This window comes from Ostrea edulis, chromosome 9 (genome assembly GCF_947568905.1).
Source record: "Ostrea edulis chromosome 9, xbOstEdul1.1, whole genome shotgun sequence".
Taxonomy (NCBI): domain Eukaryota; kingdom Metazoa; phylum Mollusca; class Bivalvia; order Ostreida; family Ostreidae; genus Ostrea; species Ostrea edulis.
The window spans coordinates 56,270,457-56,297,983 of record NC_079172.1 but is presented as its reverse complement, the minus strand read 5'-3'; the positions used below and the strand labels follow the sequence as shown (position 1 = coordinate 56,297,983).

The 27,527-nt window shown below is 36.6% G+C and overlaps 1 protein-coding gene across 1 annotated transcript in view; it reads right to left on the bottom strand.

Moving 5' to 3' along the window:
* LOC125657735 (uncharacterized) overlaps positions 1-27,527 on the bottom strand; it is a 72,934-nt gene that overhangs the window by 44,340 nt on the left and 1,067 nt on the right. The window contains exons 2-3 of the mRNA XM_048888480.2: positions 11,273-11,348; positions 1,920-2,057 (exon numbers count right to left, since the gene is read on the bottom strand). Coding sequence (XP_048744437.1) covers positions 1,920-2,057; positions 11,273-11,320 — 186 coding nt within the window. The 5' untranslated portion in view covers positions 11,321-11,348. The remainder of the gene's footprint in view (positions 1-1,919; positions 2,058-11,272; positions 11,349-27,527) is intronic.

Here is a 27,527-nt window from a genome sequence, read left to right as displayed (position 1 = left end):
GATGTTTCATACCATATTTAAAAGAATTGGAAAAGTAGATATCAAGAAGTCAAAAATACTTGATTGTTAACGGACAACGTACGACGACGGACGCAGACCAATGGCAATTTGTCACCTGAGTTACTCAGGTGACCTAAAATGAAATTTAATTCAATCTTAAATGTACATTGGGCCTTATATGGTGCACTTCATTGTATAGGTGACCACAAGACTAAGATATTGAGATAATCTGCGTAAGTCCGTAATCAACGATATTTTACTTTCGAGATAAAAGCAATCTAATTTTAATTAAAAAAAACCCAGATTCTATAATATGCTCACAATCGCTTCAATAGGATCTGACATAACCCCATAGAAGGTCACGTCCGCATGATCTTTGGCTTGGAATATTCATGAGAACTATCAGCCAGTCAGATTGCGCCATACAGACAATGATAGCTATTTAGGCGGTTCCCGGCAATTCGTAAACAAGTTGCCGCAATCTCTCTCCTACGAAGTTTATTCCACACTGTAAAATTGTGTATTCTCACATAACGAATTTTAAACTTCCGCAATAATGCCTAATCTAATCCGTTCATACAAACAACAAAACGTACGATATAATATACACCCAAATTAAATTAATTGTGAATTCCGATTTATGTATGAATAGGGATGGTACAGTACGATTTGAATAGTTTTCAAGATAGTTTACTTAATTAATTAATCAACGCGAAGAATATAACGCCAGTCGACGTAAACGGTGTATTATGACGTCGCATCTAGCTGCGATGTGTTTTCTTTCAAACCAAACAATCGCAGCCATTTTCCTTGAATTGTGAACACCGGCGACGCGCTGATTGGCTAATATAAAGTTCACATGAACATGACCCCTAGTCGGGTTATGTCAGATCTTCTTACGCAGAGTATACGACGCGGATCTAAGAAATCTGATTTTAATTAGATTGGAGATAAAAGATAAAATGATGGTCATTAGGAAAATCTTAATCTGAGGCTTAAACTAGAGATTATTTTTTATGAAAAACAAATGTCTCCCCAGCTCCCCATATTGGAAGTGCTCCAAATGAAACCTTCTCTCCTTAATGTACTGTATGGTATGGAGGAGAGAGCACAAGAAGGAACATAGACATTATGAACTCCGATAAGAAACATAGGAGAAGTGTTCACAAACTATTTTACACTCTCCAACCCTCAAATCCACTATAACTTAAAGGACAACAATCGGATAATCCTGTCCCTGCAATATGCACATCTGCAAATGGCATTGAAGTATTGTACAAAATTTTAAGTCTATCGGATAAACCATAAAGGAGAAGCGTTCACAAACTATTATAACATCATCCACCCCTCTTAGATCCATTATGATTTTAAGGAAAATAATTGGATCCTCGTGTTCCAACAATATGCACATCTACAAATGACAATGAAGCATTGCACAGTTTCAAATCTTATCAGATAAGCCATATAGAAGTGTTCACAAGCTATTTTACATCCTCCACCCCTCTTAGATCCACCATAACTTTTAGGAAAATAATTGGATCCTCCTGTCCCATCAATATGCACATCTACAAATGGCAAGCAATGTACAAAGTTTCAAGTCTATCCGATAAGCTATATAGGAGGAGAAGCGTTCACAAGATTTTGTGACAGATAGACGGACGGACGGAAAGTACAAAAACAATATGTCTCCCCCTGAAAGAGGGGAGACATAAAAATGGCAGGATGTATGTACCTCTAAATTTCTCTACCCTGATCCTTAAATTCCTGTGCTCGCAATTATCTATCGATAAACATATGTATGTGTATCGTGTATGAGTCAGACTAGTGTAATAAATTTTATTATTCTTTTGAAAATCTTGACACTCTAGATCTGGTAGTAAAATTTATTTTCCTTTGAGATTTGAAAATATATGTAGTACCTCAATACTATCCTGTGTATTTAATCGCTGAAGGTATTGTTTTCCTACTCTTTCTTTGACGAAGAATTCGTCATCGTTGGTGTTGCCGTTGTCGGTGACGTCACATGTAGGATGATCATCTACATCTTTTTCGCTATCCTATAATATCAATGAATATCTATCAGACTAGTAATCCAGTTATAGGACTATTAATCAAGTAACTAGATTAATGATCCAGTTAGCAGACTACCAATGCAGTTGTCAGACTAATAATACAGTCATCAGACAAATAATGTAGTTATCACACTAATCATACAGTCATCAGACTAATGATACAGTCATCAGACTAATAATACAGTCATCAGACTAATAATGCAGTAATCAGACTAATAATACAGTCATCAGACTAATAATACAGTCATCAGACTAATAATACAGTCATCACACTAATAATACAGTCATCAGACTAATATTACAGTTATCACACTAATAATACAGTCATCAGACTAATATTACAGTTATCAGACTAATAATACAGTCATCATACTAATAATACAGTCATCAGACTAATGATACAGTCATCAGACTAATAATACAGTTATCAGACTAATGATACAGTCATCAGATTAATAATACAGTTGTCAGACTAATGATACAGTCATCAGACTAATAATAAAGTCATCAGACTAATAATACAGTCATCAGACTAATAATACAGTCATCAGACTAATGATACAGTCATCACACTAATAATACAGTCATCAGACTAATATTACAGTCATCAGACTAATGATACAGTCATCACACTAATAATACAGTCATCAGACTAATGTTACAGTCATCAGACTAATAATGCAGTAATCAGAGTAATAATACAGTCATCAGACTAATACTAAAGTCATCACACGAATACTACAGACATCAGACTAATACTAAAGTCATCACACGAATACTACAGTCATCAGACTAATGATACAGTCATCACACTAATAATACAGTCATCAGACTAATATTACAGTCATCAGACTAATGATACAGTCATCACACTAATAATACAGTCATCAGACTAATGTTACAGTCATCAGACTAATAATGCAGTAATCAGATTAATAATACAGTTATCAGACTAATAATACAGTCATCAGACTAATGATACAGTTATCATATTAATGTTATCAGACTAATAATACAGTCATCAGACTAATAATACAGTCATCAGACTAATGATACAGTCATCACACTAATAATACAGTCATCACACTAATATTACAGTCATCAGACTAATAATACAGTCATCAGACTAATGATACAGTCATCAGACTAATGATACAGTCATCAGACTAATAATACAGTTGTCAGACTAATGATACAGTCATCAGACTAATAATACAGTCATCAGACTAATGATACAGTCATCAGACTAATAATACAGTCATCAGACTAATGATACAGTTATCATAATAATGTTATCAGACTAATAATACAGTCATCAGAATAATAATAAAGTTATCAGACTAATAATACAGTTATGAGACTAATAATACAATCATCAGCCTAATAATACAGTCATTAGACTAATAATACAGTCATCACACTAATAATACAGTTACCACACAAGTAATCCAGTTATCACACTAGTAATCCAATGATCAAATTAGCAATTCCGTTCAGAATCATGCAATTGATGAAAAAATTAAAAAAAATGTTTCAGAAACATAGATGTATATGGCCCGTGGGATAATATTGAAAAGGATCAACTTTAGATATAGAATGTCTGTAATGATAGTGAAAAATACAGTTAGTCTACTAGTCAGAAGAAATCACATTTACCATTAAGTTCGATCTCTCAAAACACTTTAAAGACATTTCCAAATAACTAGTACCTTGACCCTTGGCTTTATGTCTGTCAAGCACAGGGGTCTCAAGATATTGAGGGAACAATATCTTCCTCTGTCTGAATTACTTTGACCTTTAATTTTTCTTTAATTTCAAAATCAATACGAAGCATCTACTCATTAATTAAAACCAGTGTATCAAACTTGATGTCTATCAAACAAAGCATGTGCCATGAAACTCGGTAGGGGTCATCTACTCTTTATAAGAAACCAGTATACATGTGACAAATTTTGTGTCTGTTAAGCAAGGTGTTCTGAAGATGTTGTTCTGATGACACTTGGTCAACCGACTGACATACTAACTGTCCGACAGGTGCTAACTGTTATGGACCTTTTTCACTTCGGTCATGAAAATACGCAGTTAAGGTATATGTAGAGTTGTGTGCCCTTTGCATTCTTAGACGTGGACAAACTGTATTATTTTCACCACCCGCAGAAGGTATATTTTGTTTACAAACTCTTTAATATTTTGAAACACAATTTGAAAAGTAAACACAGTAACTTTTCCTTGGTACTTTCATAGACGGCTGTAAATATTGTCTAGTATGATCACAGGGGCTTGTCACGAATTGACCCTTTCTATTCTATATTTACTCAAGGGAAGATCCGGAATCCTAAATTCACTATCTCAAATTTTCATTCCACTCCATTAATTTATATTTCAAGGACGTTAAATTTTACATTCCGAGTCTAGAACGGTCGGGAAAACATCAGTTTATAAATAATCTACTTTATTTTCTCCCTCAGTGCCCTCGTCCGAAAATAAATATTTTCTCGACTCAAATAGTCGAGAAATAAAACAGAACAGAAAAAGTGAATAGGTTGGTTGCGTTCGTTACAAGATCGCTTTTAATAAGCAAACATCAAATCGACAAAACTGAAAAATCACTAATGAAAACATGAATTCAAAACTTAAAAATGGGCTGGGTGGGAGGGAAGGCTAAGGCACAGAAATACAAAAGCGACCTTGGTTGCTTGTTACGAACCTCACACTGCCCGAACACTGACCAGTAGTAGTATATATACTAAGCGCAAAAGCGCTCGTGCATGAGCTCAAAAACCCGCAAATTGTATTTATGGAAAATAACGAAAAATAAAACGTAAAGAAGTGAATATATGCTTGCACCGGTAATATATGTGAAGCAACAAGTGTTTCTATCGTTTTGAAACACAGGAACTTTCGCTCAATCAACAAAAATGGAAGACGCACTCTCATTGGTCAATTTTGTTCGACCATAACCAGGAATGAATCTAAACTTGCAGGAAATCGGATTTCGATAAGAAACCTAAAATAAGCAGGAATAACTTAATCAAGGATGGATCTTAAACTGTACTCATCATTTGATCTCTGAGAAAGGATTGTATGATTGTATCTTGCTTAACGTCTCGCTCGAGAATTTTTCACTCATGGAGACGTCACCAAGACCGGTGAAGGGTTTCAAATTTAGGCCTATGCTCGGCGCTTACGGCCATTGAGCAGTGAGGATTCTTTAGTGTGTCACACCTACTGTGACACGGGACATCCGTTTTTAAGGTAATCTCCGAGGACCCGTGACATTCACACCTGATGCCGAGCGTTTGGCGATGGAACTGTCACTACCTATTTTAACGACTTAGGTCTGTCGCGGCCGGGATTCGAACCGCGGCCTTCCGCATGGGGGGGGGGGGGGGGGGGGGGGGCAACATTCTAACCTCTCAGCCACCATGATGGTCTGAGAAAGGAAGTTGGGCAAAAGTATCAAATATAGCTAAAAACCCTTTTCCCCGTTCTTTTAGCCAATTGAAACATTCCATTCCTAGTGTGTCATTTTGAATTGAAATATGATGCAATACGTTTTTGCAAATAAAGATCTTACCTTTATGTTATCCACAATACTGCTTCAAACAAATTGTGAATTACAGTTTTAGTTGACAAGATCCATAAGAAAACCTAACCAAAGAACTCCCCTCTACATGGCTAACTCAAAGGTAATGTTCAGGATCCAGTTACCCAACAGTGTATTTGATTTAACTGACAGTTAATTTGTCATTAACGCTTATATTCATATTTCGTTAACCGGAAGTTAATTGTCAATTCAAGTTGACCAAGTTGTGTGTGTGTGTGTGTGTGTGTGTGTGTGTGTGTGTGTGTGTGTGTGTGTGTGTGTTATTTATTAGATTAGGATTTTAAAAACCCTACATTCCAACCTAACCAATGAATATGGGACATTTGATATTGATTGATTGTATATTGTTTAACGTCTCTCTCGAGAATATTTCATTCATATGGAGACGTCACCATTGCCGGTGAAGAGCTGCAAAATTTAGGCCAATGCTCGGCGCTTAAAGCATTTGAGCAGGGAGGGGTCTTTAACGTGCCACATATGCTGTGACACAGGCCTCGGTTTTTGCTGACCTATTCTAACCTGTATCTCCACTGGATAATAAATAGCTGCAATAATGTTGCCCTATCCGATTTCTTTTTACTCTGGCGTTTTCGGGACAGGGCTACAATTCCATAGGATCTCCGTAATGGTGCAAAATATTTTTATGATTAACCGATAAGCTCCGTGTATTAGTCCTAACTGTTATTTACACCTAAAGGACTAGGAGTACCAACTCTGTGCTTGGGCATGTCTAATAAAGGTGGTTTTCATCATACATCATGTACAGCATTCAAAATTCTTCGTCTGCTCCGCCATGATTGTTATAGCGAGATCTCGTAGGTGGACCCACTGAAAACCTAAACGTTGACAATCTGCGAGAAAATGTAGATACTCGAGCCACCCCGACAAAGAAAGGAACATCATATGGTTGCAGAAAGAATTTATACTTTGTTGTTTGTTTTTTAACTTGATATTAAATCTTAACCTCTTTAATACCGACGAAATAGGTTTCTCCTCCGCACTTGTCCATTGATTGTAAATACTACCTTATATGGCATATGTGAATAACTTGAAAATCGGAAGTTGAAACTTCAATACATCAAACATGGCGCACAAATATGAATCGAGAAATTGGAATATATAGAAATTGTTGAAAACGGTAGAATAGAGCCTTGCAAATCATAAGTTGCAGGTTGTAGATTTATATATTGACTAAGAAACATAGAATATAATTTATTTACGTAAAGAAAGTCAGCAAATGTTTAGAATGATCGAGCATGTTGCGGGAGTGAATCACCCCCGCATTTGCACCTAAGGAGTTGTAGCCCCCCCCCCCCCCCCCCCCCCCCCCCAAAAAAAAATCGGAGAGGGTTACATTATTGCAGCTAGATAATAAAGTGAGATGATTAATTGTAGACTGGGTTTGTTTGAAAAGGCATATCAGCACCAAAGTGTGCCGTCACGTATGACTGATCTTTTTGGAAGGGGTGTGGGAGGGTGATGCCGGTGTAGTACAGACCCCTCCCCGTATAGAATCCTCCCTGAAAGAAGGGGGAGAAACGCATATTATTTCCCAAATGAACAAAGTCATTCCCTGGACAAAAAACCGTCCTGTGATATACCCCGGTAAACACCTCCTTTTCGGATTTCAACTAGAATCTTCGATTATGCTGTATCTGTTGGCTGCGAAAGTGTCTTGATGAATTCCATTTATCTTGTTCTCAAATGACAAGCCTTGGTGTTTTGCACAACTTTTAAATGTTCAACCTATCTTTACAATATATACTAGCGGAAAAAACAAACTGTACATTATATGAAAAAATAATAAAAATTAACAATGAACAAATTTTATTTTTTGTAATACTGTTAACAAATGTATTCGTTACAACATTTAATAATCCATTAATGTTAACGTCGAATAACGTCAATTTCAGCACACTCGAAAGACACTGGTATTCGAACTTGAATTAACAAAGTTAATTACGCGTGTGACAACCATTGACATTCACGCATGCTTGACAACGGTGACTCATTGATGCCACTAAAGTGTTCAGAAATGCGTGAGGGATGTTGTTCCAGATGTTGGTTAAAGCCTGGCCTAAATCAGCCAATGTCACTGGCTGATTTGGTAAACGGCGTAGACGTCGTTCCATTTCATCCCTGATGTGCTTGATCGGCGATAAATCGGGGGAAACAGCTGACCAAGGCAAGACATTGACATTCTGTTGAACAAAAAAGTCCCTAACTACACGTGCAACATGTGGCCTTGCGTTGTCGTGCTGCAGAGTGATGTGATTTTGCTGTCTCTGTATGAAGGGTATCACAAGGCGCTGAATAATTTCGTCTCGATAACGTACGCCGGTGAGATTTACATTGACAATTTGTAGAGGGGTCTTAACCACGTGCTGTTATTCCACCCCACACCATAACGCTACCTCCACCGAATTGTCGACGTTGCACAACACAAGCGTCCTAGTACCGCTCCCTAACGCGACGATACACTATACAACTGCCGTCACTGCTATCCAAATGAAATCTGGATTCATCAGTGAACAGAATATTGGCCAGTCCTGTATTCTGAATCGCAGATGTCGTCTGCACCATGCTAATCTAGCGATACGATGACGTTGAAGCAGTATTGGGCGCACCGCTGGACGTCTTGGTCTGATGTTGTGTTCGCACAGACGATTACGCACAGTTCTTGGACTGATTGGTCGAAGTCCAGGAATGCCAAGAGCAGTCAAACTTGCTGTCTGGAAACGATTTCTCAGGTGCACAAGTCTAATGTGGTTGTCCTGTCGACGCGACGTCACAGTCACACGAGAACGTCCAGAACGTGGTCGATCCCGAGTGTTACCAGATTGTTGGAAACGTCTCCATAATGACTGGATGGTGTTCCGATGAACTCCAAAGTATCTTGCTACGATATTTTGTGCCATTCCAGCTTGAAGCATCCCAACAGCACGATTACGTTGATTTTCGCTGAGTCGTGGCATGACAGAAGGGTAAATTTTGTCAGAACTAAAATGCTTTCCTTAACGAATAGTGTCCAAACAAACCTTTTACACTTCTTACTCCAAACAGTATTGGCCAAAAAACTCGTGCATACGAACACTTCAATAAGCAACATGTGTTCACTAACCATGAAAAAGTCCGTGCATCTGAGTCGAGTACTATCCGATATTGTTCAAAAACATCACCTTTATAGATTGTTTAGATTTTATAGATATAAACAATAAATATAGAAAAATTATACTAAATTTTATAATGCAGTTTCTTTTTTCTGCTAGTATTCTTACCTTACAATGTCAAGACAAAATTTTAAGAAGAAAATTAAATGTTAAACAAAAACATTAGATTTTGACTATATTTTTACACAATGGACCAAATGGCGAGATTCAGCGGATTTTTTGGTTGATATGCAACATGCATCTACATCGCTACATTTCCAATAACCATGAAGGTACATAACAGAGTTATCATTCCTGTACACGTTTACACAGATCATCCATTGCATAAGCTTAGATCAAAAGCAATAAGTTAATTAGTCACGAATCTGAATTTTAACAGAATTGATGAAAATTAATTGAGCAGGACCTTAAACGTGAAGATTGTATCATGATATCAGGAAATCTCAACATTTTCTTAAAGGGGCATGGACACGATTTGAGCTGAAAATTTTCAAATTTTATTTTTCCATTTTTAAGGTCTAGAAGGCTTAATTAAGGTATTTTTGATAGTCAAACAAAATTTGAATATAAGTTGTTGAGTTACAGGTGAACTACAGCACTCGCAATTTTTTATGTAAACAAGGCTCGTGCCATATTTTTGTTTACATATAGATTGCTTAATAGAAAACGGCATGTTTAAAACAAAATGAGATGTGCTAAACACTAGAAACTATTTAATTGTATTAAGAATTAACTTGTAAATTAAAAAAAATCTGCTTTAAACGAAACTTTTACTAGCATATTTAACCTATGTAAACAAAAACATGGCACGAACCTTGTTAGCATGATTAAGAATTGTGAACTCTGTATCTCCCATATACATATGTACCGCAGCTGACATTAAAAATTTTGCTGACCATCAGAAATACCCTAATTAACCATTTTAAACATTAAAAATGGAAAAATAAAATTTGAAAATGTTCAGCTCTAATCGTGTTCCTGTCCTTTTCTGTTAATCATTGACAAGATAACGAACAGTGGTCAATCTCATAAAAATACATAATTAAGAGAAGGGTAAACACGGACCCCTGAACAAAGCAGAGGTAGGATCTGGTGTAAGTATCCCTTGTGGACCGGTCACACCCGCCGTGAGCCCTATATCTTGATCAGGTAAACGGAGTAATCCGTAGCCAAACTCAGTGTGTATAAAAAGGGCTAACAATTGGTATGAAACGTCAAATAGCATTTGACCAAATGACTGTTTGTATTGCAAATTAGATTAACATAGCGATCATAGACTTTGCAAAATGTTGACTTTAAACGAAACTGTTGAAACACCTGTAACATTAAGCCAGCCTCGATTTAACAATTGATCATTTCGTTTGTCAGAAAGTCGTGACGTTAGGTTTCCGTTGACATCTTTGTTCAATGAAAAACAAATACAACAGAATTGTGCAAAATATAAAGTTCTGTCATTTGATAGAGAGAAAAACACCAAGTATGAAAATTCATGTACAAGTAATACGCGATAGCAAGTGATTTGTTGAGGGATTTTTTAAAAAAAAACAAGCATTATCTACATATAAGTATTACATTGCAAAGTTCCACGAATCTCGTAAAAATAAGTCTACCGTGATGAAATTCAAACTTGCTTTGCAACTTTTCTTAGTACATCACATACCAAATTTTAGCCTCCAAATCGAAGCATGGTGAAACCAAAATGGAGGTTCATTCAACCATGAAACTAAGTCTTACTTTTATGTAAAACTTCCCCTATTGTGGCCCCATCTTACCCCTGGGGTCATGATTTTAACAAACATGCATCAGCACTATGTCAGGAAGCTTTCATGTAAATTTTTACTTTCCTGGTCCAGTGGTACTAGAGAAGATTTTCAAAGAATTCATATTTGCATGTAAAACTTTGATCCCCTATTGTGGCCCAACCTACCCTGTGGATCATGGTTTTAACATACTTGAATCTGCACTATGTCAGAAAGATTTCATGAAAATTTCAGCTGTTCTGGCCCAGTGGTTCTTGAGAGGCAGATTTTTAAATGCCCACCCTATGCATTTTTGTGATTATCTCCCCTTTGAAGGGGGTGAATGGTCCTTCATTTGACCTATCTTGAAAGCCCTCCACCCAAGGATGTTTTTGCTAAGTTTGGTTGAAATTGGCCCTGTGGTTCTAGAGAAGAAGTCGAAAATGTACAAAATGTACAGACGGACAACAGGCGATCAGAAAAGCTCACTTGCGGGTACGTAATCACAAAACCTTGACTAGTGAGGATGAGCCAAAACGTGCGAAAAATAAAGTGGGGTACACTGACTGACAGACAGAGGGACAAGATAGAAAGGAAACATACAGTCTCCTTCGGTTTGACGGATACGGGACTAAAATCAGTAAGTTTACAACTTTTGTTTAGTTCTAATTATTAAGAACTAACCCGCCTCCTGAGCACACTTTTCACACACAAACCATCAACATCATCCATTGCCTTCGTTTCCCTCACGTGTACAGATCTGAAAATACAATAAACCATCTATAGATGTTTGAATAATAAATAACACGTTACAATATATTTCATGTTCACGATGAGATACCCGGGTTGATGATTATCCTCCAGGTCCAGTATGTATACACATGTACTGATTCAAAGTGAGGGTTATGATGGGGAGGTTCAACCAGAAACAAGAATGAATGCCCTGTTTAAAGTAAAACTTATACGGTACCAATTCTGATGCACCAGATACGCATTTCATTGATAGTAGTGCCAACACAATTCAATGATATTGAGCGGACAATATCTTTCTATGCCCAGAGTGGATTGACTCTTGACATTTGACCATCCCACGTAACAATCAATAGGGGTAATATATTCCATAGGATGTACTAGTGTACCACGTTTCGTGTCAAAGAAGCAAATGATTCTTAGGAATATAGGAGACAATAAGTTTGATCCTTGACTTTTGACCATTAGATCCCAAACTAAATAGGGGTCAAACTGTCCGAGTTTGATAATATCTTCCTATATCGAGAATGAATTGACCTTTAACCATGTGACCTCAAAATCAATAGGGGTCATCTACTCCTTATAATGTACCAATGCACAAAGTTTGATGTCTGTTAAAGAAAGAGTTCTCAAGATATTGAACAGAAAGTATCTTCCTATGTCAAGAGTGAATTGACTTTTGACCTGAAAATCAATAGGGGTAGTATTTTACTAATAGAAAACCCACATTTGATTTGTTTAACGTCCCGCTGGACTCAAATGAGCACAAAAATAATTATCAGGCACTTAGCAACAATGAGTCTGCCCATGCAATTTGATTACATGTAGTTTGTTATTTTTACGTGCAGGTGTCATACAATGTAGTTAGACTGGTTGCCCCACCCCTCTTTTTTAAAACCCAGCATTGTCGTGAATTTTAGTGGGACTGATGAATTGAACTGAAAGATGCCGCCTCCCCTACGATTAGGATTTAGAGCTTTGGATTTTTTTCCTTAAAATCTACGTGTCAAGAATTTTCAGGCAATATTGTGAAATCACTTCTTCTCCGCCCTCTCCCATTTTCTGAACAATGCTACGTGCCTGCTTCCGTTGTACTTTTAATTCTTGGTGTCTGTTGTTTTTAATACAAATTACTTCTGAAATTATCGGTATGAATTGCATTGTAACTTGGACAGAAAAAAATGTTAAGTACGGCTATAACACCCCTCCTCCTTCCCAACACTACAATTTGACGAAATTTTCTCCATAAAATCGAAGAAACCAAACCTTGTTTATGTCATAGATAAAGACGTCTGCACTTTCACTATCACAGCCATTTTAACCGGTACATTGATTGATTGATTGAATATTGTTTAACGTCCCTCTCAAGAATATTTCACTCATATGGAGACGTCACCACTGCCGGTGAAGGACTGCAAAATTTAGGCCTATGCTCGGCGCTTATGGCCTTTGAGCAGGGAGGGATCTTTATTGTGCCACACCTGCTGTGACACGGGACCTCGGTTTTTGCGGTCTCATCCGAAGGACCGCCCCATTTAGGCGCCTCTTACGACAAGCAAGGGGGTACTGAGGACCTATTCTAACTCGGATTCACACGGGAAGGATGAAACGATTTAGAGACTCAAATAATAATTTTTATTGATATTGATTCATTATAATACATAAGTTATGCTAATAACAAGTTTTTATAAATATACAATGTCTTATCTAAACCACATTAACACAGGTGTTTGACGATTTATAATAATGATTTTAATTTGTGTAGTTAGTGATCAAAATCAAAATAGTTGTGATAGTGGACATTCATACGGTTTTACAATTTTCAGTCTATTGGAGCTACACTGTATTACGGACTTCATTTTATGAATTGGGGTAAGAAATTTAATTTAGAATGATATCTTATCCTGCACATTCTATGTAATAGCTTGCGCATTGCTCAAACATTGTTTAGTCGTATAGTGCCAGGGCCCAGCTAGAAGTATACCAAAAAATAATAGGCATTTTTTCGAATTCATTTCTGCATATCTTTGGAAGTATACAGAATTTCGGGATGAACTTTGGTAGTAATGTAGATTGATTATGTATGAATATATTAGAATACAAAGTAGAATTTTATATCAATTGGTTTATTGCTTTTACATCGGCTAACTTGGGTACCCTATATATTCGAGTTCTATACCTTTACTCTTTAATAGTAAATTCGACCCCAAGCGATGCAATTGCCTGTGACCTGACGCACCTGTGAGTAGGGAATCCGTTACGGTGATTTACAGGGAATCAACAATATGTGTCGATTTACATATAGAAAAATCGGTAGTAGTATAATAAATAACTCCAACATACATGTATATCATTTAAGGGAGAAAATTAAGTGTAGTATTTAATCCTCTTGTCAAACTGGCAATAAAATATTTTAAAGTCAATCACAGAAAAAATAAAGCCAATTCAAACCTTGTTTTGTATCATTACTTTGTACCTGGTGATATAACCATATTGTGTATCATGTAGTATTGTTTTATTCAATTGTTCTTCATTATATGGTTTGAATTCAGTACTTATAACCTTACGTACTGAATAATATCTCTAGATAGTCAAGTAAGGATAGAGATAGTATTTTAGTCTGTATATATGTAACAAAAGGCTTGTCAAGACATCATAGTTTTCAAAATAATAAACAATTCGATGAAAACACTTAACAATCGTTAGTAAACAACTTGACTAACGGAAATTTGCACTTTTTGCAAATGTCTGGTTGTGTACTGGCGTCTTACAAGTGGCTAAAAGAACATTTGTATTTCGATATAGAAAAAATACTGAGGATGTCGAATGAGAGAAAGAGTTAGTTTGCATATAGTGGATAATTCAACATTCTTCAAATCCCGTGGGGATCCGTGTTAGAATAGGTCCTCAGTACCCCTTGCTTGCCGTAAGAGGCAACTAAATGGGTTGTTCCTTCGGTTAAGACCGCAAAAACAAAGGCTCCGTGTCGCAGCAGGTGTGGCACGATAAAGATCCCTCCCCTAAGCGCCGAGCATAGCCGATAGGCCTAAATTTTGCAGCCCTTCACCGACAATGGTGACTTCTCCTTGTGAGTGAAATATTTTCGAGTGGAACGCTAAACAATATACTATCAATCAATCAACATTGATTGACTTCATCTCCTCCAGCCACACTTCACCATATAATGCTAACAAATGTCCAACGGATTACATTTTCAATCCGTTCACATGCATTTATACGTTCCTTGTCCGGTGAAGACTACGGTGAAAAGTTTGAAGAATGATTCCACCGCAGTAAAGTATTCGCTTATTGTATGGTAGCTGTATTGCGCTTCTTTTCCTCTACTTATCGGGTTTGCTTCCGCTGATGCCCATCGTGCCTTATTGTATGGTAACTGTATTGCGCTTCTTTTCCTCTACTTATCGGGTTTGCTTCCGCTGATGCCCATTGTGCATTAGTCATAGGTGTATAATAACCAGACTTCACGCGGGTAATACATGTACGAAGATGCTGTGGACATTGACCGCATGCTCTTTCGTCGACCATTTGAAGACCATCAGTTTGTCATACTGAATATTTTGAATTTACCTGACAGTAAATACCAAAGAACGAGAGCCACGAATAGCCAAAAATGGCCCTTAGTCAGAACATGATATTATTCTCGGGGACAGAAGCCAAGAATATTTATTTTACAAATATGTTATCCTTTTTTCGATATCTTTTCAATATTTTTTTTTAGTTATTGACGTTCAAAGTACCCATTGTTTTGGTCAGATTGTTATTGACGTCGCAATTTTGCAATGTAACGTCACAATTTTACAACGTTTCGTGTACTTTTACGTAAAAGTTCTCTAGGTATAAAAGTGAAACAAAAACACTATTCAGTGCAATTTAATTATAATATTGTAAATATCTAAATCTGTCTATGTTAATTCTATATTAAAACACACACCTATATAGTATACTTGTACATCCCTTTCTCCTCTCTCTGTTTGTCTCCTTCCCTCTCTTTATATTTTTTAATTCTTATCTATATGCAACCATTCAACAGTTTTAAAGTAATATTAATTCAGTACCTCTTTACTTAGCTTTGTTATTATTTCCCCAAACAAAGTTTGGGAACATATTATTTTTACTCTGTTTCTTATTATTAGGGTCTTCCGTCTTCAGCAGAAGAACCTTCTATTATTCTATTGTTGATTTTTCACTTTTCTTTTTATTAGGATCTTCCGTCTTCAGCGGAAGAACCTTCTATTATTCTATTGTTTCATTTTCACTTTTCTTATTATTAGGGTCTTCCGTCTTCGGCGGAAGAACCTTCTATTATTCTATTGTTGATTTTTCACTTTTCTTTTTATTATTTCTATTCTTTTTTTTTTCCTTACCGATTTTGTGCAGAGCATTTCTCAGAGATGGCTCAATCGATTTGCTTCAAATTTTCTGGGGTGATACGTTTCTACCAGAAGTCTATATATCCGTTTCAATTTTTGAAAATTCACTTCCGGTCGCAAGTTACGTTCAATTTTCCGTTTTTAAAATGACATTTTGTCCAGACGTTTTTTCTTAAACGGTTAAAGATTGAGTCTTGAATCTTTCAGGGATGATAGACGGTGACCTGTAGCTCTGTAATAAGGTTTATCATTGCCATCCGTCACTTCCGGTCGTCACCGGAAGTGAAGAAAGAAACGTTAAATTTCAAATTTATGTTTTTGAAACAAATCTAGCATAGATTAATAAGGTCTCTTTAGGCGTTTCAGAATATGTTAGACTTACCAGAAGTATAACCTGCAACTTCCGGTTTTTAGAGAAAAACTTCGAAAAATTGGTTTTTGTTTGTCATCAAATATCTCGCTTATTGATCAAGTTTTTAATACGATATTTACGGATATTATTGACATTATCCATCTCTTGGGTACCCTTTCATATTATTTCAAAATGCACTTCCGGTCGCGAATTACGGCCGAATTTCCGTTTTTCAAATGACATTTTGTCCGGGCGTTTTTTCATAAACAGTTAAAGATTGAGTCTTGAAACTTTCAGGGATGATAGATGGTGAGTTGTAGCTCTGTAATAAGGTTTATCATTGCCATCCGTCACTTCCGGCCGTCACTGGAAGTGAACAAAATAAACTTCAAATTTGAAAATTATGCTTTTGAAACAAAACTTGCATAGATTAATTAGGTCTGTTTTGGCGTTTCAGAAAATGTTAGACTCGCCGGAAGTTTAACCAGCAACTTCCTGTTTTTAGAGAAAAACTTCGAAAAATTGGGTCTTTTTTTGTTCTCGTATATCTCGCCTATTTATCATCTTTTTAATACGATATTTACAGATGTTATTGACATTATCCATGTCTAAGGTACTCTGTAATACTTTTTCAAAATTTACTTCCGGTCGCGGGTTAGCGCCGAATTTCCGCTCTTCAAGTGACATTTTGTCCGGGCGTTTTCTCATAAATGATTTACGATTAAGTCTTGAAACTTTGAGGAATGATAGATATTGACGTTTAACTTTGTAATAAGGTTTATCATTGTTATCCGTCACTTCCGACCGTCACCGGAAGTGAACAAAATACATCAAATTTCAAAGTTATGCTTTTGAAACAAAACTTGTATAGATTAATTAGGTGTTTTTCGGAGTTTCAGAAAATGTTAAAATTACCGGAAGTTTAACCAGCAACTTCCGGTTTTTAGATAAAAATTTCGAAAAATTCGTCTTTCTTTACTATCCTATCTCTCGCTTATAAATCAAGTGTTTGATATGATTTTCGCATATATAATTGACATTATCCATCTTTAGAGTATAGTGAATCTTCTTCTTTTTTTCAAAATTCACTTCCGTTCATTAAATATCTACGATTTCCGGGTATTTTTCTCCAGGCGTTCTCATAAATAATCAAAGATTGAGTCTTGAAACTTTCAGGAATGTTAGATTATGACGTGTAGATGTGACATACGTGTTTAAGGTATTCAATGTATAATGACCATATTTCATATCTAATAAATGGATGGTGGAATTTTTGTAATCATGATATCATTTTGAAGGGTTCATCAAATAAAAACAATCCACCATAGGAATTTTCAAAATTTTGTTTACTGCTTGATTTATTTCACATGGAATTTAACATTGAAGTATATGGGAAAAGCATGTTTTATTACAATATTTGAAAAAGAAATTATATTTTCATATAAATCTCTTGGTAGAAAGTTACAAACACTTTCTCTTAGTGAAAATATGAAATAAAATTAATCATTGACCACACACATTTTTAGAAAATTAGATTTTTCTTATTTTTACAAAGGGCAGACAACTCTTCCAAAAAGTCTTAAGTGCAAAAAGGTCAGCTTCTAATCATTTACCATTCATGTGAATTTCATCTGCTTCACTTTCATCATTATTTAACAATAAACATTTATGTTGATCTAAATCCTTCAAAATTGTTCATTATCTTTTCATTATACATGGAATACCTTAAATTTTGTTGCCGTCACTTTCGTCATCCACCGGTAGTACCTTAAAATATGTAATTTTTCATTTTTTGAAATTCTAATGCTCATAACATTATCTAATAGAATGAAAAAGTCATACCATTTCCACCGGAAGTTAGTTGTTCGAAACCGGAAGTTGTCCGAAAACTCAGTATTTTTCATGGAAATTTTTAGTGTGGGTTCCTACGCGGTCAATGTGGAATTTTTAGTCGTTTGATGGACTCCCGAGGTACTCGAAAGTGAATGAAACAAAACCAGAATTGTTTATAATTGATAGATCATGTCTTACATGAACGTGTTTATTTTTTCATGTGTAGTCGTTCTTCACTAATTGAATTCTCCCAGTCAAGATCCTATCTCGTCAGGAATTGGACGGAAGACCTATTCGTTCCTCGCAACGAGATCATTTCTAGTTATTAAGGTCTTCCGTTCCAGACGGAAGACCTTTCAGTGATTGTACTGTTTATTATGGTCTTCCATTACCAACGGAAGACCTTCTTGTGATTCTACTGTTTATTAAGGTCTTCCGTTACCAACGGAAGACCTTCTAGTGATCCTACTGTTTATTATAAAAAAAATTCCCTTTCGTCTCCGAGACCGTTGGATGGATTTTCCTGAAACTTTCACAGATTATAGAGAACGATGGTACCTCGAGGCATATTTTCATTTTTTCAAAATTCACTTCTGTTCGTGGGATACGTCCGATTTTCCGGTTTTTGAAAGCAACTTTGTCCGGGGGTAAACTTGAAAACCACTAAAGATAATCGAATGAAACTTTCAGGGATGATAGATCTATTTTCTCTATGGTGCATGCACGTAATATTTTTTGTCGCCGTCACTTCCGGTCGTCACCGGAAGTGATTAAATGAATCATCAATTTCAAACTTTTTTCTTTCAAATTGAAACCTATATCGGTTTACTAGGTCTCGTTCTAATTTTCAAAAATTCTTGACCCCATCGGAAGTTGAATCTCGAACTTCCGGTTATATCAAAGAAAGACTATTCATTCTCTATTTTTCAGTGCCATAAATCTCGGTCATGAAACAAGTTAATGAGTTGAGTTTTACATATATTATAGTCACTTTATATGTCCAATATTTTTGTAAAATTCACTTCCGGTCGTTAGATATGGTGTGGACAAATTCAGACCTTGTTTCCCAAATATCTCCGGATCGAGTATAGATATATACTTGAATCTTGCAGGGGTTATAAATTAGCAATAGTCCATCTTAAACATATTTTGTATATGAGTGTACGTCACTCCCGGTTTCAACTGGAAGTGGTTGAAAAATTTACTATATTCAAATTTCTTCAACACGATTTCTCATAGATGGCTTAATGGATTTTCTTGCCTATTATGAAGATGATAGAGAATTGTAGTACCCTTAGACAAGATCTTTCATTTTTACAAAATCTACTTCCGTTCGTAAAATATGTCCGATTTCCATTTTTCAAAAAATCATCTTGTCCGGGGGTAATCTCAAAAACGACTAAAGAGGAACAAATGAAACTTTCAGGTATTATAGATATCTCGATTGTATAGTGCATGTACATTAATTTGTTTTTCGTTATCACTTCCGGTCGTAACCGGAAGTGATTGAAAGAATCACTAATTTCAAACTTTTTCTTTTAAATTGAAACCTACACTAGGTTATTAAGTCTCTTTCAAAGTATTCAAAGAATGTTGACCCCGTCGGTAGTCAAAACGGCTACTTCCCGTTTCTCGATAAAATACTCATACTTTTCGTCTTTGTGCCCCGACCCCCATAAATCTCGTTTATATTTCAAGTGTTTGATATGATTTTCAAATATCTTAAGAACAGTATCAACATCTAGAGTTAAGACAATTTTATTTTTCAAAATTCACTTCCGGTCGGTAGTAAGCCACTACTTTTTCTTTCTTTAGTTTGCTTCTTTTTCTTGAGAACTCTTTCAAATAGAGACGTGAAACTTTCAGGGAATATAGACAAAAGGGAGTCGCTGTGCTTTATGGAGAAACACATCTGAATATTACTTCCGGCCGTCACCGGAAGTTACGAGAAATGGGTGAAAACTTCATTAACACACCTCTCATGTCTTGAAAAGGCACATTCTCTGATATTTTTGAATGATTCTCGTAAGAACAGAAAGCTGTGTACCGGAAGTGTTCAAACGGAAGACCTACTCATTACTAGTAATGAGTGTCTAGTTATTATTATCCCCCCCTTTTTTTGTCGGCACGATTTCTCAGAGATGGCAGGATGGATTTTCTTGAAATTTTCAGGGATGATAGAGAATAAAAATACCCAGACATGTTTTTTTCATTTTTTCAAAATTCACTTCCGGTCGTCAGATATGTCCAATTTCCGTTTTTTTTAAAGAAGAGATCTTGTCCGCGGGAGATCTCGGAAACGGTTAAAGATTAAGGCACCAAACTTTCAGGAATGATAGATCAGGACAAGTAGGTTTGTCGAATATGGTTAACTCCGTCAGCCGTCACTTCCGGTCGTCACCGGAAGTGATCGAAGAAATCGAAAATTTCAGATTTTTTCTTTTCACGCAAAACGAACATTAGTTTATTGTTTCATTCTTGTAGTTTTGAAATATGTTGATCCTAGCGGAAGCAAAAACGGCAACTTCCGGTTTTAAGAGAAAAACTCGAAAAATTGAGTTTTTGACTTTGCCTTAAATCTCGCTTGTATATGGAGTATTACAAATGATTTTCTTGTATGTTATACAAATGTAGATATTGCAAATGCCTAGATTAACGTAAAATATTTTGGTGAAATCTACTTCCGGTTGCGAGATTTGCAGTCTTCAAAATGAGAATTTGTTTAAGCTAATACTCTGCAAATGTGAACGACTGAAGTCTCAAGTTTTCAAGAGTGATAGTCAGTCATCAGTGTGTTTGCATCATGTGAGAATCGTACGTAGCCGTCACTTCCGGTCGTGACAGGAAGCGATATAAAAATGTAATTTTTTGAAGTTTTTTTGTTTTGTTTTGACAGATATTGGAGCTAATATGGATGATGATTAGGTCTTATTCATATAAAATATATCCACCGGAAGTGCCGACTGAAAAACCAGAAGTTGTCTCAAACATTTATGTATGGTATTTTTGTCGAAAGTTAAGAATATGATTAGTTGAGAATTATTAAGGTGTAGAATGGAATATTTATTCGATTGGAGCTCTTCGATCTCGACAGGAAGTAGTATAACGGAAGACCTACTCATTACTAGTAATGAGTTTCTAGTTATTATTATTATCCCCCCCCCCTTGATTTCTCAGAGATGGCTGGATGGATTTTCTTGAAATTTTCAGGGATGATAGAGAATGAAAATACCTCGAACACTTTTTTTTTTCAAAATTTACTTCCGGTCGGCAAATATGGTTTATTAGCTGTTTCCGTTGTCCAGCGTTTTTCTCAGAAACGGTAAAAGATAGAGTCACCATATTTTCAGAGTTGATATATCTCATTTTGTAGGCGTGCAGTTGGGGGTTCAGAATGTCGGCCGTCACTTCCGGTCGTCACCGGAAGTGATAAAATGAATCGAAAAATTAAAAGTTGTAGCTGTTGAATCGAAACCTATACCACTTTATCAGGTGTCTTTTGGAGTATTGAAAACCGTTGACCCCACGAAAGTCGAAACGTCGACTTCCGGTAATTAAGGAAAAACTTTTCAAATTCTCCTTTTTCAATGCCTTAAATCTCGTTTATTAAACAAGTGTTTGACTTGTATTTAACATATGTTGTAGACACAATAAATGTCTAGAGTAATATCAAATATTTTTCGAAAACTCACTTCCGGTCGTGAGATAAGGGGTGGACAAATTCAAACCTTGTTTTTTCAGCTTCTCAATAATGAATATATATAGACGCTTGAAACTTGTAGGGTTGATCAACTAGCTTTAGTCCATTGTACACATACTTTCAATTTTTTCGTCCGTCACTTCCGCTCTATACTGAAAGTATTTGAAAAAAAAATGACGATTTTCCGATTTCTTGGAGTGATTTCTCAGAGATGGCTGGGTAGATTTTCTTGAAATTTTTAGGAATAATGTCTTATGAAATGAATTTGCTGTGGTTATTTTTGTTTTTCCAAAATTCACTTCCGGTAGGAAAATATGGCCGATTTTCTGTTTCTCAAACAAGATTTTGTCCAGCATTTTTCTTGGAAAGGGTAAAAGATAAGTTCATCAAATATTCAGGGATGATCAATCTCTGTAAGCATGCAATAGGGTGTTGAGCATGTCGACCGTCACTTCCTGTCGTCACCGGAAGTGATTGAAATAATCGTAAATTTCAAAAAAATTCTTTTAAATTGAAACTAGTTTATTAAGTCTCTTTCAAAATGTCAAAAGAATATTGACCCCGTCGGTAGTTAAAACGACTACTTCCGGTTTCTTGATAAAATACTTTAGCACGTCCTTATGTCCTCAAATTCTATGGAAAGAAAGCGAAGACATGTTCTTCCCTGGATCAGCTTTGGTATTTCTAGGCCTCGACAACAGACAAATTAACCGAGGGTTGACCACCATCGTCGCCTCGCTGCAACAAACCTAGTGTAGAAGGGCCCCTACTAGGCAGTCTGCACTATAAATATACACCATCATCAAATTAACCTGCCTCACATTTGCCACTAACAGAAGATGCTTACAGGATGTCCTTAGAGCAAGGTACCAGACCAGCATCTAGTGTCAAAGTCACACTGCCAATCTGAACGGCAACAGATGGTATGTGTCATATGGTCAGCTTGAACCAGTACTTTATACCAAAGAATGGGCTACAGTGGAAGTCCGCAATCTCACTCATACACGTATGTACTGCACATACCGTGACTGCCGACAATCCAATAATTGTCGCTGACTGCTGAACCACCTTTACCACACAGAGTTTTGTTCATGTCACGGCGCACGGCCGCTGTCCGAACATTCTAAAGGCTGCTGTTGACTCTAATAGTGATGATAATCTTGACTGAGAATCTTTTACTCTAACGATGATGATCTTGACGTGATATACATTCACAACTTTACTTTTATTGTTCACTGTTATTTTGTACTTGTGCAAATAGAATAAGCTTTTCACTTACGTGGTCATTTGAGCATCACGTGGAAAAATAATACTGTTAGAGAATTGGTGTGTTTTGTATACTTTCCAATTAACACAAATTATAGTCATTCATGTCTTCATTCTGCTCATTTTCCTGCCCATATATCTAACAATTAGTGAATAGTTTATAATTTATGACATTGTATGCATATGGATGTATGAAAGGTGAAGATAACAGTGATCAATCTCATAGCAATACAAAATAGAGAGTTGGGCAAACACGGACCCCTGGACACACCAGAGGTGGGATTAGGTGCCTAGGATGAGTAAGCATCCCCTTTCGACCGGTAGCACATGTACTTATAGCATATGTGACTGACATAAGTAATGTGTAAACTTGTATAGTTAATATCACTGAATAATTTTCTTAAACATTGTACGAATATATATCTGTAGTTATTTCAAATACCGCATTGATGACAAAGTGGATATGGTACTTCAACAGTGTTAGGGATTTAGATTTACTAGTGGTTTTAAGAAATTATTCAGTATATTTTCATGTCACAAGCATTAGGAATTCTTAGCATAACTGCACCAGTTCCTTTGAAGTTGTTGGCGAATTCAAAGTATTATAGTGGGAGGTTTGATTATAATGAACCATTGCTATTAAAAAGAAACAAATAAGCTATTCTAAACTTGTTGCTATTTGGCTTGAACTCGTAAATGGTTTTCTGGGATATGGCTTTTAGCATATGAAAACAACTTCAAAATGAAAATCCACCAATTCCATACACTTTCATGTAACTGTGGAGCGAAAGCACCTGGTGACTTAGTAGGTATACCATACTTTTGATTAACAGCACTAAAACAATATATCTAGGCTCTAATACAGCTTATTCATGCTACTTTTGCATTGTTGTGAATTATTAACCACTTTAGCTTTGATATAATTACCATATTATGTAAATCCACAAAATTTAGGCGGTTTCTCAAATTTGGGGAGGTGGATAACATTTTGCTGTTTTACAGCCTAATAGACTATGCTACACAGGCATACCCCATAGCATTCGATAGAGGAGTAAATGAGAAAACTTTTGATGTGTAGTATATGCAACTTCTTTGATGAATGGGTCTGTCAGATGTAAGAAATGAGGGTACGGGGGGGGGGGGGGGAATGCAGACGTTTTTGACAATTTTAGTCCGTATTTCTTTCATTATTCAAAACACTTGCACAATGTTGGTATATAAAAGGAATTATACAATCTACTGGATCAGGCTGCATGGTTTAGAACCAACTTTCTTTGATTCCCTGCATAAAGTCGGCCATAAATGTACAAAATGTACTTTCTATTTTCCCCCGAAGAAATTGTGACTTTGTGACAGAAAATCCAAATTTAAGCTAAGTCAGGCATATTTTATCAGACTACAACCATCATTTCCATAATCTAGACAAAATTCTGCATCAAATCATACGAGTTGTACTTTGTTCTACCTTAGGTTGGGGTCATCTTAGAATTTGACCTCATGGCCATTGCACTAATATCCCCCAGGCCTCGATCCAAAAAAAACCTCTTAACTTCTATGCAGTATGTAATATACTAATTTACAATTCATTAATATTTATTGGATCGAGGCCTGGGGTTATACAAATCTTTGGTGCATATTGTTGGATATTATCAACTTTTACAAAAATAACACAACTGTTATGGGTTCTGCATGTAACATTTATAATTTCTATATGCGTGAATTTTCGCGGAAAAACACACTGGATTTATAAAGAAGAATATCTAAGCTATTCCATATCATGATGAAATTTTGGAATGAAGATACTTTACTTTACTCAAAATTACAGGGCCATATTTGGGTATTCGTGGCTCTTGTTCTTTCCAAAGTTGTCATATTGTAAATGCCACCCTTTGAATCCGAGTTTCTCATGCGTTGCAATTTCGTTTTAACCATCAACTCCTCAATCGGTGAGAGGTCCATTAATTCATTTTATAAATATATAATCACTACTGAAGAAGACTGGCAACACGGTCGAAATATTTCTAGAATATATATCCTTATAATATTGTTTGTTATCCCATGGGGATCCGGGTGAGAATAGGTCCTCAGTACCCCTTGCTTGTCGTAGAAGGCGACTAAATGGGGCGGTCGTTTGGATGAAACCGCAAAAACCGAGGTCCCATGTCACAGTAGGTGTGGCACGATAAAGATCCCTCCCTGCTCAAAGGTCATAAGCGCCGAACATAGGCCGAAATTTTGCATCCCTTCACCGGTAATGGTGACGTCTCCATATGAGTGAAATATTCACGAGAGGGACGTTAAACGATATTCAATCAATATAATATTGTCATTATATGGTAGTGGACCAACTATACACTCCAAGGGTTCATGTACTTAATAACGATGCATTGCTGCCCTCCCCACTCCTGGTCCTGATACATTTGGTGCCGTGGACCAGCCCCTGGATCTTACAGGTGAAAATGCCTGCCAGAGGATAAAGATCCTGGGTTGATGTCTTCAAGTGTGAAGACATTTAAGGAGGGAGGAATGTAGCGGTCAGCCGAGATCGATCGCCGGTGGCCCGTTAGCTCAGTTGGTAGAGCACCTGACTAGAGATTCAGGGGGCCCAGGTTCGAATCCCGGTCTTGACCCTTGCATTTTCTCCCTTCCTGTTACAATTTTTTCGCGTCTAGTTTGATCTTATAATCCTCGCCTGTCAACTCGACATGATCCGACTCTTCGCATCAAGTTACTGTAGTAATGACATATATTTACCGTTGCTTGTTCGTAAGGTTATTACATGTATATAGTCTATATGTTTCATACATCGAGCAACGGATGACCACAAAACTGCGTTCTGTCTAAGTTTTATTATTTTTGGTTTCATCAATAGGATGTTTATGTTATCCGGGGAGGTGTGACTAATCCCTCAAAACGACTCCAAATATCGTTGCATTATCAAATTGATAATGCCCTATAAATAATCAAACTCATTTATGGGTATCCTCCGCGGAAGGGCGCTCGTTTTGCAACTTGTAGGCATTAATTTCATTATTTGGACGGCACACACACACTACACAGTTTAATTCATTATTAGGACGGTACACACATTATACAGTTTAATTTATTATTAGGACGGTACACACATTATACAGTTTAATTTATTATTAGGACGGTGCACACATTATACAGGTTAATTCATTATTAGGACGGTACACACATTATACAGGTTAATTTATTATTCGGACGGTGCACACATTATACAGGTTAATTCATTATTAGGACGGTACACACATTATACAGGTTAATTCATTATTCGGACGGTACACACATTATACAGGTTAATTCATTATTCGGACGGTACACACATCATACAGGTTAATTCATTATTTGGCCGGTACACACACTATGCAGGTTAATTCATTATTTGAACGGTACACACACTATACAGCTTAATTCATTATTTGGATGTAGTAAACACACTATATAGGTTAAATAATTGTGTGTGTGTGTGTGTGTGTGTGTGTGTGTGTGTGTGTGTGTGTGTGTGTGTGTGTGTGTGTGTGTGTGTGTGTGTGTGTGTGTGTGTGTACCTGCGTGCGTGCGTGCGTGTGTGTGTTTAATTTTGCAATGTATCATTTAAAGACACGCATGCAAATTCATTTGTCGGTGTTACACCTTACAAATATATGCAGGCAGGTTCACCGTAACATCTATGAAGTAGCAGCATTTATAGACTAATGAGAGATACATTGTAGTTCACTGTTCCCTAGCACTTTTCATTCAAAGAATTGACAACGCTACACACCTCGGGGTTGAAACTCTTTCATCGTAGAGTTGATTGATTTGTATGATTGATTGATTTACGTGCCGTCAAGAATGTTTCACTCCTATTGAGACGTCACCAGGTGTAGGTGAAGTACCACAAATTTACACCTATTCTAGCGCTCAATGTCGTAGCAGAGAGGGTTCTTTATCGTGCCAACGCCTATTGCGACACTGGATTTTAAGGTAATAACCGAAAGACCCGTAATTCTCACTTCTATGTGCCGAGCGTGTGGCAAAGGAGCAATCACTACCTATTTTACGTCTTATGTTTGACGCGGCCATGGCACGAGCGAGGCTCGAACACACGACCTCCCGGTTGCAAAGCGAACGCTAGCTCTACCACCAAGCTACAGCGACCGCTTTTCGTAAGGAAGTAATTAGTAATAACAACAGGAATGGCTGAAGCTGTACAAAGGGAAATGAAGTGAACACATAGAAAATCTACTTTCCTTATATACAAGTATGCAAGACCGCACTCTTAATGTATAATCAGTCAATGATGATGATAATCAATATACTTCCACATGTGGGGCAGGGGAGAGGGAAGTGGCAGAAGAACAGGGGGTGGGAGCTCCCTATCCTCCCCATCCGCACATTTATACATTATCAAGAATCCCGATTGTTGGGACAAAAACTGACACGTCATAACAACTTTGTGCTAAGTTTGGAGAATTTCAAGACATTGAGATCAGTGTAGAAAATTCCTATCCACGTCTCAGTAATGTCCAAATTCGTGTCCAACAGCAAGGGAACAGAGACACGCTGTATGATGTTGAGGGAACAGAGACACGCTGTATGATGTTGAGGGAACAGAGCCACGCTGTATGATGTTGAGGGAAC